The 17,258-nt window shown below is 55.5% G+C and overlaps 5 protein-coding genes across 5 annotated transcripts; 4 read left to right on the forward strand and 1 right to left on the reverse strand.

Annotated features, from left to right (window-relative positions):
• Window positions 1–814: 814 nt before the first annotated feature.
• Window positions 815–1,170, forward strand: CGGC5_v014959 (uncharacterized protein; the record flags this gene model as incomplete). The annotated part of the gene is made up of 2 exons (XM_032025261.1): window positions 815–1,090; window positions 1,150–1,170. The coding sequence occupies 2 exons, from the start codon at window positions 815–817 to the stop codon at window positions 1,168–1,170; spliced, it is 297 nt and encodes a 98-aa protein (XP_031878081.1).
• A 642-nt stretch (window positions 1,171–1,812) lies between these two features.
• CGGC5_v014960 (uncharacterized protein) lies at window positions 1,813–3,998 on the forward strand (the record flags this gene model as incomplete). The annotated part of the gene is made up of 5 exons (XM_032025262.2): window positions 1,813–2,118; window positions 2,180–2,426; window positions 2,493–3,345; window positions 3,396–3,623; window positions 3,680–3,998. The coding sequence occupies 5 exons, from the start codon at window positions 1,813–1,815 to the stop codon at window positions 3,996–3,998; spliced, it is 1,953 nt and encodes a 650-aa protein (XP_031878171.2).
• A 345-nt stretch (window positions 3,999–4,343) lies between these two features.
• On the forward strand, window positions 4,344–5,290 carry CGGC5_v014961 (uncharacterized protein; the record flags this gene model as incomplete). Its single annotated transcript, XM_032025266.1, has 3 exons — window positions 4,344–4,661; window positions 4,710–4,818; window positions 4,878–5,290. 3 exons carry the CDS (start codon window positions 4,344–4,346, stop codon window positions 5,288–5,290), a joined length of 840 nt encoding a protein of 279 aa, XP_031878142.1.
• A 75-nt stretch (window positions 5,291–5,365) lies between these two features.
• Window positions 5,366–5,989, forward strand: CGGC5_v014962 (uncharacterized protein; the record flags this gene model as incomplete). The annotated part of the gene is made up of 1 exon (XM_032025267.1): window positions 5,366–5,989. One exon carries the CDS (start codon window positions 5,366–5,368, stop codon window positions 5,987–5,989), a length of 624 nt encoding a protein of 207 aa, XP_031878169.1.
• Window positions 5,990–7,777: 1,788 nt separating this feature from the next.
• On the reverse strand, window positions 7,778–12,317 carry abcG11 (ABC transporter G family member 11; the record flags this gene model as incomplete). Its single annotated transcript, XM_032025268.1, has 2 exons — window positions 7,778–7,807; window positions 7,863–12,317. 2 exons carry the CDS (start codon window positions 12,315–12,317, stop codon window positions 7,778–7,780), a joined length of 4,485 nt encoding a protein of 1,494 aa, XP_031878128.1.
• Window positions 12,318–17,258: the final 4,941 nt, after the last annotated feature.

Here is a 17,258-nt window from a genome sequence, read left to right on the forward strand (position 1 = left end):
GGCGCGGCGCGGCGCAGACTCTCAATCTGGCGCGCGCAGGGAACTACACTACGGGTGCGCAACCACACCACATGCGACGAACATGAAAGACGCCAAGAAACCCTCAAACTCGTTCAAAGCCTCTCAAATTGCTTCTTTCGGGCTTCGGGGCGTCAAAATGCCCGTTGACGTCGATCCCTTCCTCCGGAATCAACAATTCTGGTGCCCTCGAAAATTGAGGTGAGCTCAGACTTTTTCATTCCCCCCACTGCCCTCTGAAGCCCTCTAACCCTCTCCACTCTGTCTTCTGTACATCCCTGAAGCCGCCGCCAACCTTTCTAAAGTCCTCTGAAACTTTTGCAAAGCCCTCTGAAGACTTCCGAAACCCTCTGTAGCCCTCCCTGAAGCTAACCCAGCCCATTCTGTCCTCTCTCCCATCTCGCCAGAACTGGAAATCACTTCAACTCACAGAACGTATACTGATCATGCAGTGGGGCCTTGGCTACGGTGCACAATTCGAGCTTCCGACACTGCCGGTCACGAGATTGGCTCCTGAGTCAGGATTCTCCCGGTTCTGAGAACTACCCAACTTATCACACTGAAACTTTCTATAATTACCGCCTGCTCCGCCTCCAATAAATCTGAATCTAAATAAGGTTTCTTATGACTCGCAGTCAACACCAGCTTGCAACTCCGGCGGCTCCATTTGCAACTACAGACAGCCCGCAAGATACCTTACAAAGACTATTAAAAGAGTGAACATGTCTCGTCATCTCTATGGAGGAACCGCATACCTCACCCGATCGTCTTTAGTTCACACGACACATCTTATACAATGCTTTCTCTTTCTATTATTCTCGCCACTGTAGCTGCTATAGCCCAGCCTGCCCTGGGGCTACCTACTGAGCAGGTTGAAGCCCGACAGACTGTATGTTCATTGAACGAGAACACGTGGACAGCTACTATGACTGGAACCTGCTCTATCGACGGAGGCCCTGCTATGACTTGCGATATGAGAACCGATCTCAAGAATCTTGTCGTACAGAAGAACACTATGTTAAGCGCCACGGGCCTGGGTAACAATAAGTTCGACTGCAAAGGATACCAGCAAGTAAGTACATGTACAAATGCCGCCCTTGTTTCAAGTCATTGGCTTACATGGCCTCCTAGTGGCAATGCTGCTCTTCTTAGAATATACCCCAGCACTCAGCCTGAACACAAGCTTGGAGGTCGGGGGATAGTCATTAGTTCCTATAGATCGATGGGAATGAATCCATTTTTATGAAAGATTTGACTTCAGGAGAATTTCCGCCTCTATTGGTCGCCAGACATATGCCGAAGCTGTCGTTCAGGTCATCGTATGCAACCGGTTGTGCTCAAGGTCCAGCCTTACTCCATCTGCATCAATCGTCAGGTTGTCACGCAGGCAAGATGGACTGTTCTCCTGCCGAGAACGGGTCATCGTAGACGCAGCGTCAGCATCGCGTGACGCCTGACGTCGTTCTTGACGCGATTATCCTTAACTCCCTGGACCTCTCTCCAAGTAGTGTGACTCGAGCGAGAAAATTGAGCACCGAGCACTAACACGCTTCAGCTGGATCTACACGTCAGCAATGAGCTACGTATGTGCCAACACCACACGATCCTAACTAATCTAGCAATAGGCCAACATAGACTTAGCTTCAAAATACTAAAGCTACTATATTTTAGCCGCCCACAGGCGGACCAGATCGTCGACTGATCACCTCGCCATCACGCTTTGAAACCCGATCCTCACAGCAACATACAAATATTCAGCCCGCCCTCTTTTCAGCTCAGAGGGTCCCAGACGACATGGCTGGCGACAACCGCGATGTCGCGGATTTGTGGAAAGATGCTCTGAAGACTTACAAGGGCATTGTGGGTTTCGACCTGGAGCGCAAGTTCGAGAATATAGACGCAATGATCACCCGGGGCACCAAGGAGATGCAGAACTTCCATAAGTTTCGTCACGACGACAAGAAGGTCGACAAGTTGCGCGGGCTCTTCTGGGAAAACCTGGACTACATCGAGAAGGGCACACAACAGCTCGTCGCGGCCGTCGTGTCGGCCTTCCCGCCGGCCGCGGCAATTGGCACCGCCGTTACCTTCATGCTGAGCGTAAGTAGAGAAGCGCCATTTCGTGTGTTGAAACAAGCTTAAACGAAACAAGGTTAAACAGGAATCAGAGGCGTGTCGAAAGGTCTCGGCAGATTATGATTTTGTGATGGTCTTCTTCGAGGATATGAACAGCTTCCTGCAGCGCATCATCATCCTGGAGACCAGGCTTCCAAATTACAACACACACCAGAACTGTTCGATGGATACCTTTATGTCATTTCTCACCATGTGCGGCTTTGCACGCAAGTATATCGAACTCGGTCACTTGAGGAAGATCGAATGCCTCCAATCTAACAACCGGCTGCGATGTCTGTGTTAAGGTAAACAGAAAGTGGATCAGCATTTTAATTCAAGGCGGAGATAACGAGCTTGAGGGGCTCGAAAGAAGATGGATCTGCGGATCCGACGCCTTCGAGAGGCGACCGAGTTCGTCATCCTGGGCAACATCGAAGGGATCCAGAAGGTGACCTCGGAGTTGCTCGAGAACCATCACTTCCAGATGGCGATGCTCGAGGAGCAGATGCAGGTCATGAGCGTCGTCTGGGACACGACCGAGAGCTTCCTCGACGACATGGCGAAACTCCTCAGGGCATTTGACGACCAGAAGCGGGAGCAGAGCAAACCACGCGGCAGCGGAGAACAGAAGGGCAAGTCCTCTGCTGCGGAGCACGGCAAGCATCTATTGGCGAAGCGCATCCGAAACACCCTGACGAAAGTCGAAGACGCGGACCACGAGTATCACGTGTTACAGGAGACGATAGTGCCCGACACGTGTGTCTGGGCGTTTCGGGAGCCTGAGTGGGAAAGGTGGCTGAACCAGCAAGATTTGCCGAATACCGTCCTCGCCATCACTGGAAGCCCCGGTACGAGCAAGAGCCATCTCGCGTTCTCCGTCTACCAAGCCCTGAGAAGCGAGAAGGCGGCCAGAGACTCGTCGAGGCGAACGTGCGTGGCTCAGTTCTACTTTCGCGAGCAGAACGAAAGCCTCTCGTCCTTCGCCAACGGTGTCATCAGCGCCATCAATCAAGTCGCCGAGCAGAGCCCAGAGCTTTGCGAGGCCTTGTATGCAGAGACCGTCCGCGATGAGTCTCAGATCAACCAAGGAAGCTCCGATGACCTCTTACGCAAGCTCCTAGGCGTTGCGTTTGGCAAAGATTCAAATGGCCGCTTGTTCTTGGTGCTTGATGGAGTCGATGAGATTGCTGCCAACGACCTTGCCCTCTTTGGGTAGTTCAGCAACACTATCGAGGAGGGATCTCAATGGCGTACACAGCTAGATCTGACTTCAACGTTCAGGAGTCATCCTCGAAACCCCCTTTGAATATTGAAATCGCGAGGGAGAAGCAGATGATGGACCTGAGAACCATCATCTGGGCTCGCATAAACTCCCTGAGCGCTCTCAAAAAGTTCAGCCGCTACGTTCAGCAGCGTGTTGCAGACAAGACAGAGGAGATTGCACCTATTAAGATCAGATCTTCCGGCCCCCGTCCCTCATTCTTTGATATGTTAGAGCTAATGATTTGCGAATGTCCATACTCTATGTCGAACACTTGCTAGCAAGAGTCAACACTCTTGAACGCGAAGGCGCCGTCCTGCGCAGTCTCGAGAAGCCTCTCCCCCGCACCCTCTACCATCTGTACGAAGTAACGACTGCAGAGTGCTTCCGTTGGACCGAATCCAGGCACCGTGAGCTTGTATCCAAGCTCTTGCAATGGATTGCGTATTCGCTCAGGCCTATGAACTTGAAGGGAAGCCTGTCCCTACTACGGTTTTGGTCCAATGAAAGTGACTTCGATCTTGAAGAGATACCGGAGCCCTTTTCCAAGCTCCTTCGGATCTGCGATCCGGACTCGGGCGCCGAAACACGGGCAAAGATCTAGTCGCGTGGGGGCTAGGGGACCGCCGTAGATGAGCTGGAAAAGGTCCAGAAGACATCCCAGTCGGACGATCTCTACCAAGACGGAAAATTTGCCATCAAGTTCAGAGAACGCTCTATGCGCGGCTTCTTCCGGGAAGAGCCTGTTGCTCCCAACGATGGCCACCGCCCACGAAGATCGGAAGCACACAGACAAATGTTTCTCACCTGCTGTAACTTCATCCAGCCAGAGCACCCCGGCATCACGGGTACCGATAAAGGTGTTCGGGAGTACGCGGTCAACTACGTCCCTCACCACTGGCGCCACATCGAAGCAGAACATTTGAAAGTCGAGCAATAGACTGAAGCGATGGAAACATTCGCCTCGCTGATGCTGGACAAGAGCTCGTTCGCGAGGATCCCGGAGGAGGAGCTGAAGATCGCCTTCTACAACGATGAGAAATTCGACGACTCATTCTTTGATAGACTCCTCTCATGGGCTGGCCTCCTTCCTGATGTTGAAGTGGCTCTCAACACGGAGGCTACCGAGTGGTGGACTCTCGTTGTTGAACGCCTCAGAGACTGCCTGCTCCAGCATGCCAAGTTGCATGTCCGCAGGCTCCAGGATGCGGTCGATGTGAACACGACCGAAGCCTCATTCTCAGCAGCCAATGTCTCTTTGAAGATTGTGAGTTTTGACAAAGATTCCTTCTAGAATGGTGCTAAATCTTCATAGTGCGGCAAAGGAACGATTCTTGAGGAACAGGCGAGAGAGAGTTTCGCCTCTACGTTTGGCGACATTTCAGGGGCTCTGTCGGCCAAACAGGCAGTGGTCGGTCTTGATGGTCTGTTTGAAGATATCGATTCGGGCTCTAATAGCTATCACTGGCTTGCGGCCCTTCAGTTCCTGCACGAACTGCGGAGAGTACCTGTCTCAAGGCCATGACTTACTCGCAAACCACACTCGAGCGCGTACAGTCGCTCGAGCTGCTCTCTCGAATTCGTACCAAAGGCAATCCGCAAGCGGCCTACGAAGACATACAGGCTTGCCTGCGCCAAGTACATGATGAGTCGGTCCCGCTCACGCTGCGTCGCTCGGTATACACCACCAAAGCCCAGATCGAAACCAAGCTCGGGAGGCGTCAGGGCGCTGCTGCATCGTACGAGTTGGCGGGATCGATCGACCCAAGCAATCTCGTGGCGGGCGACGGCCTGCGAGCCCAGATAAAGCCCTTCGAGAAAGAGCCTGGCAAGCAGGAGTTCATCAGGACGCTCAAGACATGGTCTCCTCTCGAACGGCTGGCATACCTCTGCTGAGACACCTGGGACTCGGTCCACCAGGCCGTGATTCATGCGGCAGTCGAGTCCGGAGAGGTGGCCTTTGCCTTCCAGATGTACCAGGACTCGATCAGGCTGCTGGAAAACGTCAACGCGTCCGCTCCTTTTCTCGTCGAGCTCGGCTTTCTCCACATCAACGTGACAAGAGACCCCGAAGCCGCGAGGGCCGTCTTCGACCAGGCCCTGGACAGCGGGTCCACCGGCTGGCCGTACGCCGTGATGGGCGAGGCGCCCGAGGCCACGCTGGACACCGCCGACACCTTCCAGAGCGAGATCCTGTACCGCCTCTTCCGGGAGTCTGCAGACGTGAAGCGCAAGCGGCAGCTTCTGGCCGCGATCGAGGGGCTTCTGATGTGGCCCCTCGCGCTGGACGTGCCGCCGATTTCGAACACTGCTGTGCTGTATCAGCAGGTCGTCCTCGCCCGGATGTCTCTCAAACTGGGTCCGGCCGAGAAGTTTCACCAGACGCTGCAGGGCGTCGTCGACCCCTGCATGGGGGCCCTCAGTGACAACGTGGGCTGGAATGACCGGGATAATCTGGTCTGCTTGGCGACGTCGCTGGGCATTCTCGGCGGGACCGTCAAGGACGGCCAGGGGCTCAAGAGAGCAGCGCAGATTCTCCCATCTGCGCAAAGTCTCGTCTGGACCCAACTTGAAGGACGCGAACGCGATGTATGATGAGGAAGAACGTAGTGACGACGGTTCCGATGACGGCGGCGATGAGGATTCTGTGACGCGACTCAAGGGCGACGAAAGCGACCTCGATGACGATGTCGTGTTGTTCTGCGACGGGGGCTGCATGCCCACGGCCAAGTTCGCCTCCTGGGCGAGACGCGTTTCTTACCTCTGTCGCGTCTGTCCTGAATGTTTTCTGTGCTACAAGATGACAGGCCAAGATGATCATCAAAGTTTTAGTAGACCTCGGTACATGCCGCAGTGTCCGCCGGATCACGAGTACATCGAGGCACCCATCAAGGGATGGAAAGCTGTCGTGAACGGGAGGATTCTGCTCGAGGGTGAAGAGCCAGTCGCATTCAGAGACTATCTACGGCAAATACGCGAAGAGCTATGCAAGGAAGCGTGGGAATCGTTTTGGAGGCAGTAGATATCAGGCGGTAATGTTGAGCGACTGTCGAAAGAGTCCGCGGCATTTGCCATGTCCTTTTATCTTGCCGCAAGTCTTTTAAATCAAGGGAACACTAGATCTGCCGATAATCCCAGACAACACCGCTAGTCTGCATCACCGGATCTATCCTCCAGACGAGATGTGTCAACAGCCGCACGACGAAGTTCAAGATGAAACATTGTCAAGCGCCTGCTCTATGAACTAATAATTTGAAAACAGTCCCCTTTCCTGAGCGCCCCCATCGGCCGAGACTACGCAACAGCTAGCACCAAGAAACGCGCCCCTCCATTGTGTCGACTCGTCACCTTCGTATCTGACCCCACGTCGACTACTAGAAGCGCAGCGATGATGAAGGACATGGTGGTTCGCGTCATGAGCAAAGCGTGCTTTCATGTGTTCGAGTCTCGACGTTAAATGTGGCAGAGAAACGACGTGCTGGCCCATATAACGTGTGCCTTGAGAAGTCTCGGATCACCTTTGAAAGACGTATCAGTGCAACACCCTTATTCTACTGGCCGCAAATCAAGACGCGCCATCTCGCTTTGATTGCCCCGTCGAGGACCACAAGGTTCGATGATTATAATGATGACCATGTATGCTCGTGTACCTGTGTAGAAGAGAAGACCTTCTCCCCCAGTATGACGAGCTTTCGTCCCAGTATACTACCGAGAAAGTAAATGCCCGAGAGCATGGGCAAGACCGAACGAACAAAAAAGTTCATTAAGAACAAATTACATATTCAATCTCCAATTCACGACGTCTGTCCTGGCTCGGCGACCAGGAGTTCGAAGGTGCAGCTTGATAGGAAGAGACCTGCGTTTTAGCCTTGCCCATCTCGCGCCGGACAGAACAATTGGCAGACAGTTGTGAACTACTAGAAAAACGCCTACTTGCACATGATGATCATGCTCTCATGGACTTGCAGGCCGACACTCTCAGACACAGAGTCATCCCCAGGTTCTTACAATCTCTCCACATCTATTAAATTACGTAAAAGCTCTATGCTATGATGATGGTCGGCACTCAAAGGTACCAGACAGGTTGGGGGAAAAGGCGTGATGTTCCCATGCAAGGCCATGCTGCACGCGCAATGAAGGCGTTCTCTAATCTTCTTCTCATCTTTCCCATCTTCTCGTCAAAAACAAAACATATTCTCTCTTTCTCTTTTAATTCGCCCCCAAGACTCCAATTTGATGGTATCTGCAAATGCCAGTGGTTTTGCCTCACAAGAAAACGTTTGTGTGGCGGATGGAAAAACGTGCATGTCAACGTGCGCGTTTCATTTCCATGCAACATACGAAAAAGGAAAATAATGTACGGGTTGGGGGAGGAAGGGGGGTTTATCTGCGGTTGAAGTTTAAGAACTTGCTCTGTTAAGGGTGTCAGTAATTATTCGGCAAAAAGATTGGGGGTGCATCAACTTACAGCAGCGAAGAGGATGATCAGGTTGCTTCCCACAAATGCGATGAAGATGCCCAGGTCCCTCCAGCGGTTGTCGAAAGTCAGGCCGAGGGGCGCGTAGAACTCGTCGCCGACCTTGTAGGCGCAATACTCGCAGTCCTGGGTGTTGTTGTTGGCCAGGTAGCCAGGTCCGCCGCGCTCGAAGAAGGGCTGCATGTACTCTCCGCAGGTCTGGCCGTCGGGAGCCTTGAAAGGGTTGAACTCGGCGGGGGTGCAGGCGACCTTAAGGTCGTGCAGGGCAGTGACGACCATGCCGCCAATGAGGCGGGTGAAGGGGTCCAGCTGGTAGAGCCAGGCGCGCCAGAAGCCGGGCATCTGCGGGGCGGGGATGGTGACGCCGCAGAAGAGGGCGAAGGTGATCATGAGGAAGGGGTCGAACTGGGAGGAGATGAAGGGCGTCGGGGTGAGGGAGGCGAGGGCCTGGCCGAGCGAGACGGAGAAGAGCTCGGTGATCAGGATCATGAAGAACTGGTAACCGGCGCGGGAGGGAGTGTACTGGAAGCCGGGCATGAAGTAGAGCGGCAAAAAGAAGGCGACGGAGCAGAGGATGGAGTAGGGCAGCTCGGCAATGGTGATGGCGCTTGCGAAAGTGATGGGGTTGTACATCTTGGAGGAGGCCTCGCGGAAGAATAGGGAGCGCTTGATGTGGAACATGACCTCGACCTGGGAGATGATGAGGGCCGGGAGGACGGTGACCTGGAACATGACGAAGACTTTGTACTGCAGCGAGGAGCGACTGTCGTCGAGGTTGAGGTAGGTCAGACCGGTGATGAGGGCGACGATGACATGGTTGAAGAGGCGGGTAAAGAGGTAGTTGGGGCTGCGCCAGAAGGAGAGGTTCATGCGGCGAATGACAACCTTGAGCTGGTGCATCTGCGGGGAGGCATACTCCTTCTCGAGGTCGGCGCTGACGGTGCGGCCAGCGGCCATGCGCTGCTCCTTCAGCTGGGAAATCGTGTCCTTGACGTTAGCGAGTTCGGCACTGTCGTCCCAGATGTCGGCCCAGTCGCGGTTGCCTACGCGCGGGGCGGAGCCGGCGCCGATGGCCTCGAGCATGTACTCGGCGACGTTGTCGGTGGGCTTAGCTACGGCACCGTGGCGCTTCAGGTAGTCACGGAGAACGACCGCGTCCTGACCGATGTCACCGAAGTAAACGGTGCGGCCGCCGCGCTGAAGGAGTAGGAGACGGTCAAAGTTCTCAAAGAGGGCGGCGTTCGGCTGGTGGATAGTGCACAGGATAGCCTGGCCAGCAGCGGCGAGCTTCTTCAGGAAACGGACAATGTTGAAGGCGCTTTGAGAGTCAAGACCGGAGGTCGGTTCGTCGAGGAAGAGGAGGAGTTCGGGCTTCGCAGCGAGCTCAACGCCAATGGTGACGCGCTTGCGCTGTTCAACGGTAAGACCAAATTCAGGGCTGCCGATGATGCAGTCTGCAATGTGCTCCATCTCAAGAAGGGCGATAATTTCCTCAACATAGGCGAACCGCTCAGCCTCGGGCGTCTCAAAAGGCTGGCGCAGAAGAGCGGAGAAGCGGAGGGCTTCGCGGACGGTCTGAGTAGGGTCGTGGAGATCAAGCTGCTCGGCGTAAGAAGTTGAGCGCTGGAACTGCTTGCCGGGCTTCACGCCGTCGACAAGTACGTCGCCGCCGATAACACCAATGTTCTTGCGGGAAGCGAGGACATCCAGGAGGGTCGTCTTGCCGGCACCGGAGGCACCCATGAGAGCCGTAAGTTGGCCGGGCTTGACGTATCCGAAGACGCTGTTGAGGAGTCTGCGAGTGCCACCAGGGACGGGGACGTCGTAGTTGAGGTTCTCCCAGGTGAGAACGCTAACGGAGTTGATGGTGAGATCGGAGCCCTGGTCGGTGTTATCGCCGCGACGCTTAGCGGCCCTCTTCTCCATGAGAGCGTCGTTGAGCTTCTTGCGCTCCTCGTTGGGCTTCTGGTACACCTTCGCGTTATTGCCGCCGCCTGCGAAGTTGATCAACTCGCCAAGAGTGACGTTCATAATGAGGAAGAAGACAATCAAGGCGAAGATGATACCCCAGTTGCGCCACAGGTCGCCCTTGAAGTAGGAGAAGGCATTGGCGATGTAGGCGGAGCCATCAACCTCAGTCGTGCCTGAGACGGATCCCGCGAGCGTGCAAACTTGATGGTTGATGTCGGTGTAACCCGGTCCCGAAGGTATGAGAGACTCATCGGAACATGTCAGCTTCAGGCGCGAGAACTCATTCTCCATCATAGCGCTGAAAGCAAGACCCAGAGCATTGACCCAGTAGATCCAGCGGATCCACTTGTGCTCGGACTGGTACTGAATGAGGTAGCCAGACGTCACCACAAAAAATGTGATCAAGACGACGGCAAATTTGATGGCATAATCGAAATCGGGACTGATACAGCCAATAATTCTGAAGAAAAGAGTCATTGCGATATTGCCAGACAGGATCATGAGGTAGAAAGTGAAGAAGGCGCCGGCATCGCGGACCAATCCGGACATAAAATAGACGATAATCGAGAACACCAAGATCTGAGTCGCCGCGAACGCCTGATCGACGATGATCTGGGCAATCCAGAGAGCCGAGGGACGATGGAAAGCGTACGCCTTGTGCTTGTTGACGATTGAACGACCCATCATTGTACCTCCCAACTCCGAGAAGGCCTGGAAAGCGTTGAACAAGAGGGAGATGAACATGAGACCGCCCTTGCTGAAGGCGCTGGCGGAAGTGGAGCCGAGACGGAAGAAGAGGGTACCGAGGACGATGGCGATGACGATGGAACGGAGCCAGGAGAGGAACAGGGAGAGGCGGTCCTGGAGCTTCAGAACGAATTGGCGCTTCATGAGGGCCCAGACTTGGAGGTGGAAGCCGACGGCGTAGACGGAGCGGTGAGACGAGCCGCGCTTGGCTTCGCGGACAGCAACCTGGAAGTCCTCGTGCTTTTCGGTCTCCTGGGCGAGGCGGGCCTTGTACTCCTCCATCTCGCTGTCGAGCTGCTTCTGGAACTTGGACGTCTTGAAGGCCTCGGCGAGGGAGTCAGGGTCGTGGGGAGCGTTCTCTGGGGAACGGCCAGCAGCGTACTCGCGCTCGAACTCGTCGGTACAGCCGGTCACGTAGTCGGGGGTCGTCTGTCTTGGGCGGGGGGCGAAGCCGAGACCCTCAAAGTAGGCGCGGGCTTCCTTGGCGGGGCCGAGGTAGACCTGCTTTCCGGCGTCGATGACCATGACCTTATCGAAGAGGTTGTAGATGTTCTCGGAGGCCTGGTACAGGGAGACGAAGGTGGTGGTCTGGTAGAGGTTCGTCTGGACGCGGAGAGACTTGACGAAGTCGAGGGCAGTGGAGGCGTCGAGACCGCGGGTGCTGTTGTCCCAGGACAGAACGCAGGCGTTGGTGATCATCATCTCTGCGATGGATACACGCTTGCGCTCACCACCGGACACACCTCTCACGAATGCGTCACCGACGACGGTGTGGCGGGTGTGCTCGATGTTGAACATCTTCAGCAGGGTTGTAATGACCTGCTGCTTGAAGTCGTTCTTGGACATGCCAGCCGGACGCTTGGCGGGGACCTTTGTGTCGAGGGCAAAGCCGAGAGTCTGCTCGACGGTGAGAGTAGAGTGGTGGATGTCGTCCTCCTGGTTGTACACAGCTTCACCGCGATACCTCTTGAACTCATCGGCGGTGAAAGGTCCATACCGAACATCGCCAGTAACGCTGGTGAAGCCGGCGCGCTGGTTGGCAATGGTCTTGAGGAAGGTGGTGCATCCTGAGCCAGGCTTACCCAGCACCAGGACCATCTCGCCAGGCTTGCAAACACCCTTGAAGTGGTCCAGCAGAGTAGCCTCCACACCCTTCTTACCCAAGCCCAACATCTTCATGACAGGAGTCACATAGTCGAAGAAATCGACGAAGGCATCGGGGAAGGTTTTGACGTAGTTGGTGGTGCCGCCGATGCCCGTTACAGTAAGCCCGTCCCAGTAAGCACCAATGTGCTTGGGTCTGATACCGGCCTCACGCTCGGCCTCGACGCCACCGCGCAGGACGGCTTCCAAGTCAAACTGCTCACCGTCCGTGTCGGAGGACGGGGTGGCTGAGTTGACATTTGCGACGGTCTTTTCGACATCTTCGGACTTCCTACGGCTGTTGCGACTGTTCACTCTGCTTGCGCGCGACAAGCCAGACAGCTCGCGCTGGAGCTCCGCAAAGTCGGCTTCGGCCTGATGCACAGAAATGCCGCCGTGGATGGCAGAGAAGCCATCGGGGTTGTTGGCGCGGGCCTCCTCCCTCTGCTGCTCAGCGTCGGCGGCGGTCGAGGTTGAAGACGAGGATCGCGGGGCAGGCGCAGTCTCGGTGTTGGTGTTGATCTTCTCGTTGGGGCTGCCAGCGGCGGCAGCCTCCTGGTGTTTCTCGATATCCCGGTCCGCCATTGGGACCGTTGGGATGAGGTGGCGTTCGCGATCGGGTTCGTGGTTCACTGCGAGGCAGTTCGTATGTGGAATCGAAAAGGAAGGGGTTTCTGAAAATCGGCGCGGGTGAGAACTCAAATAGAGGATTGAGTGACGATGGCGATCCTAGGCGACCGGAAAGTGGCGGTTGCTGGTCCGTGCCGGTGAGACGAATGTGGTGGAGTGTGTGCCTTGCCCGAGTCGATGTACCGTGGGGATGGATGATCGAGAAAAGCGAGGGACGAACGGTGTTTGATATGAAATAGTGAGAGGTTGGAGGGGTGGAAGTATCGTTGTACCCAATGGGTCTTTTGTTGAGGGAGTGTGTGAGTCTTTCGGCGGAGGAAAGGAGCAAGAAACAAACAAGCAACCGCCGTCGACCCGAGACGCAGACCGAGATGACGGAGGAGTGAGAGGTCTGGAGGAGGAAGCTTATGAGAGCAGAAAGCAGACTAAATTTTAGGAGAAGGAAAGGGAAAAAAAATAAAGTGTCCGCACTAAGGACGACAGGCTGGAGTAGTTGGAGCTCGTGCTGGGCTGGACTGGTTGGCCGGGCTGGGCAACGCTGGGTCTGGGTCTGTCTCTGTCGGATCGACTTCGGGACCCCCCCAAACAACAAAAATATTACCAATCAAGGATCAATGACAATTTCAGCCGGAGTCAGGGCCCGGAAGTAGGACGTCTTAAGCCCGTTGGTGGGTACCCGGCAGCTGGTTGTGTTGTGAGGAAAAGCTCCAGCTCCGTGTCTCTGTGTCTCTCGTTGGGCGGTAGAGCGTGAGGCAACTTCACAGGAGTTACCTGTCTACCGAGCTTTGGCAGTAAGGATATGTAGGTACCGTATCTGGAGCTGCTAAGCACCACCGCCCGGGCACCCAAGGCCTGCACCCTTCGTACACAATGTACTTTTTTTCTGGGTCCTCGACTGCGAGTTGCCAGGGCTTCCAAAAGATGCGACTGCATCTGACAAGGTGGAGGGCGGCGGAGAAGGGCCCACTGCTAATAAAATGTCGGGGGAGACCCAGGCGACCTGCCGACCCCCCGGTTGCCATGTACGGCTTAGGAACTTGGGAACTCTTCCAATTAGGGGCAAGACGCAAAGGTGGGGGTACGGCTATGTGGATCATCCTTCTCTTGGCTTGGCGCGAGATGAGTTCCATGGGTGGTGCATGTACTCGATGAGCCATCTTGAGCCATCGTGATACTGTTGCGGTCACAGACCAGACGGCTGGGAGTGTGGGAGTCAGACGGCGTGCTGGGCGCCTGTAGTGGGAAAGATGTGGTGGGAAAGTTCGGCATGGCAGCCACATTGTGACAGAGAGGGTGTTGTTCCGATGTTTTGAGGGAAAGGCGGTCAGCGATGGGATGAGATGGGACGAAGAGGGCGATCGTTGCAGGCTGTCCGTGTGCCTACCGAGGCGTCATCGGGAAAGAACTGCATCGCTGCTGACAGCTGCTTCGTGTGTAGGTCAGTGTACAAGTATCTGCTTTTAGAGTGCAGGTGCGCAGCAAGGCGGATGCGGCTATAGCCAGCTCCGGGAGCCAAGATGAACGGCAACTCATCAGAGTTGAGTTGGCGATGTGCGGTTCTCAGAGGAGCAGAGATACTTGCTGTACGGATACTGCTTATCTGACAGCAGGCGCTGCACGGCGTATCACCTGCCAGTCAAGGATGTATTTGGCAGATCTCTTGATCGGAACACGTCCCGATGTCAATTGGCAGCCTGCCGTGCAGGCGCAGACCGCAGACGTGGAGGGCAAACTGCCGTAGGGATAATCTGCATCAAGTGTAGATACGACAATTGCAACGCGGGTGTCCAGGCCAATGGAAATGGCATCGTCGTTGTCCTAACTCCGGTCGCAAAATGCAAACACTAAAAAGCAAATCACCGTTGGGTGCAGTAGCTGCTCCACCGATACTGCCAAGGGAACCCAAGGGGGGATGCACGTTGTGTTGTCTGCAGACGGCGTAAAAAAGAAAAGATAATGGATGGGTAAAAGAGTGGAGAAGCCATTGCCATTGCCAACTGATGCGAGGTGGGAGCCGGACGCTGCCTTCTCGTCTGCAGAGCTGCAAAACACTGAACAAAGTCACAGTCCCTGCCCCTGAAGGATGGATACTGAATCTTCGAATGCCTGCGCCTTCCATTGAAGTTCCACGTCCTTCGGCCCCTGCCCGGCTGGATGCCGTACCTACGCAGGAAGCCACCTGAGGTAGACCGTAGCGGTGGCGCTGCTGCCGGACGTGACCCTTGCCTGCCGTGGTTTCTTTCGTGGCTTCCGTCGTTGGAAAGCACGTTTGACCATTGCCCAATCACCTCTTTCCAGATCGCGACTTGTCAGGTTTGTGGGGCACTACAATCGGTTTCGAGTCATCCGCCAGATGTGGGGTCCTGCTGTGCGACCTCCTCTTTCGGAACCTCCGCTTACTCAGCGGCAATAAATGGCCAATCAGAGACGCCAGCTGCCAATGCTTGGAGGGTCTCCCGTCAGCAAGCCACCTTCTGCGCGCCTCCAACACGGCAAACTCCCAACATGCCTCTGCACTTCAGCCATCAGCATCCCGGTCGAGGCTCCTTGAATTTACGGATTCAGATCTGGCTATCGTCTCTTGCTGCAATCGCCGCGCGCGTGCCCACAGACCAAAGTTTCCGCCATCTGCCCTTCCCGCATTCTTCCCGCCAAACTCCCGCTCTTCCTCCACCAGCTAAAAGAAGCATATCTCGACCTTTGCTCTCCTCCGGATGTCTTCCGCCGCCCGCCTTCCACCTCCCAATGGCATCTCACAAACGGCCCGCAGATCTGATAAGAGGGTCCAGCGCCTTTCCCCTTTGCGGGTAATATATCCACGGGTACCTGTGGTACGCAGCATGGCCCCCCATGCGAGAGATTGCGCTGCGAATTGCGAATGGCGATGCGCTCCAGGTGGGCTCTCCGCCATCTGTCGTTGCCCCTTACCTAAGCCACTACGCAGGTCCGCCCGTCAGACAGCAAGACATGAGCAGAAAAAAACATTCAAGTGGAGGGATGAGGAAAAAATGAGAAAGTCCCCTGTGGAGCACTGGGTACTGTCCAATAGGTACCGCGCCCCGCGGGGCCCATGTTCCAAAATCCGAGCAGCAGGATCAGGCTCCTCAGCACCAGCAACTTCTTCGTCGTTCGTCCGCCGTCGCGGCGGTCACAACCTCTTGGCAACGCCGGGCCTTGACTCCGAAAGCGAAAATCTCACTCGTGCCGCCTTGTTTGCTGTCCACTCGAAGCTAATCACGGCTTATCAAGCACTCGGAGCAACCCTGGACTTTTGCCATATTGCCAAGCCCGTTTCCGACTGACTCACCGATGGCTGCAAGAAGACCAGGCTCTACAAAGATCAACATCAACGAGGCAAATGTGCGGGCCACTGCGGTCGAGGTGCGGTTGCGTTGCATGCGACGGTGCGACGAAGACGACGACAACGACGGCGGCCACGAGTAGTACACATTGCAGCAACGGCGGCGCTGTGCCACGCAAGACAAGACGCGACTCGAGAGTCACGGCCGGCGCCCTGTCGGGGACTTTTCCCTGACAACCTTCCGCAGCGTGGCCGCTAATCACAGCCCCTGCCGCCACGCCTTCCCGCTCGCCTTCCCGCTCGCCTTCCTGCCGCAGGTCACCCGTGAACGGATAGCTCCTCCAGTCTTCCGTGTCTCTCGGCCTTCATCGGCCGAAAGGCTCGGCGACGATTCCTAATCTTCATTCCTATTCTCCAAACAAACCACCGCCGGCCGTCGCTCGTTATCGTCATTCCTGACAAAAGTCCTGTTGATGAGAAATTAGGAATTGCTTACGTCGCAGTCCCAGTCCACTGCAAGACATTGTGTCGTGGTCAAATTGCCAAGCTCCGCTAAAATTCACCCATCCGCACAACTTGACAAAAAGTCCGTCCGTCTCATCGCAGCTAATACTGGCGAGCCGAGGAACGGCGTGACGCATCGCGCGCATCGCGGTCAGCACGCCAGCGCATGGCCTGCTGCTTCCGCCTCTGCTCTCCAGCTTCTGTCCGCTAGCTGCTTGCAAGTTTATTGCCTGCCGCCGCACAGTACTCCGCGAATCGTCTCGGCTTCAAGTGCCGCGACCCAGGACACGAAACAAGGACCCGAAAGCCAACCGACAAGTGCACTGTGGTCACTCGCTCGCCTTCACTCGCCCCAACACCCGGTGCGCCATGCAGCACGCACGACTCTAAGCTTATGCATCCTTCCCACCCTCCACCACCACCTCCTCATCCCACCCGAGCGAACGAAGTCCATTCGCTCGCCGTTGCCATTATCCGAGCGGCCCACGTCGCTGGCAGACTGTCGCCCTTCAAAGTTCAGACTTTCGTGCCGAAAAAGGAAAAAAGGAACAGTCGACTTGTCATCGTTCGAACGAAAACTGTTTGCCGTTTTCGAACCCGACCCGATGCAGGGAGCAATGCTGTCCCTTTGCTTTCTTCTGTCAGCAGGGCACGCGTTCAAGATAAAGTTTTTCCATCTGCGACTCTCTTCTGCACACTCGTTCTAGCGAGGCCTCGATTTGACAGGGTCACCACAACTGACACTTCAGAAACAAGTAATCCGCGGCTCTTTCTCGGGTAACTCCTGTTTTAGCTTCTGTTCGGGGCCGATTCGGTCATCGTGCAATGTCCTCCAGAAGACAACGAGCGGGCCCATACCATATGCACCATCGGGCCTTCGAGGACTTGGTAATAGAAATGCAACACGCAATCTTGCACGCATCGTCCCAACTCAACAGATGTACCTCCGCAGAGACCACCCCCCCCCCCCCCCCCCCCACCCCCCCTCCCCAAGCCCTCATTGCTCGAGCGCATGATCTCATGTTTCCCTAATCAGTAACCTATGTACCACCGTGGCACCTGACAGCTGGACACCAATTTCGCAACGACAG

Source organism: Colletotrichum fructicola, assembly GCF_000319635.2.
Source record: "Colletotrichum fructicola Nara gc5 chromosome Unknown KSG_Nara_v1_contig09, whole genome shotgun sequence".
In the NCBI taxonomy this organism is placed as follows: Eukaryota; Fungi; Ascomycota; class Sordariomycetes; order Glomerellales; family Glomerellaceae; genus Colletotrichum; species Colletotrichum fructicola.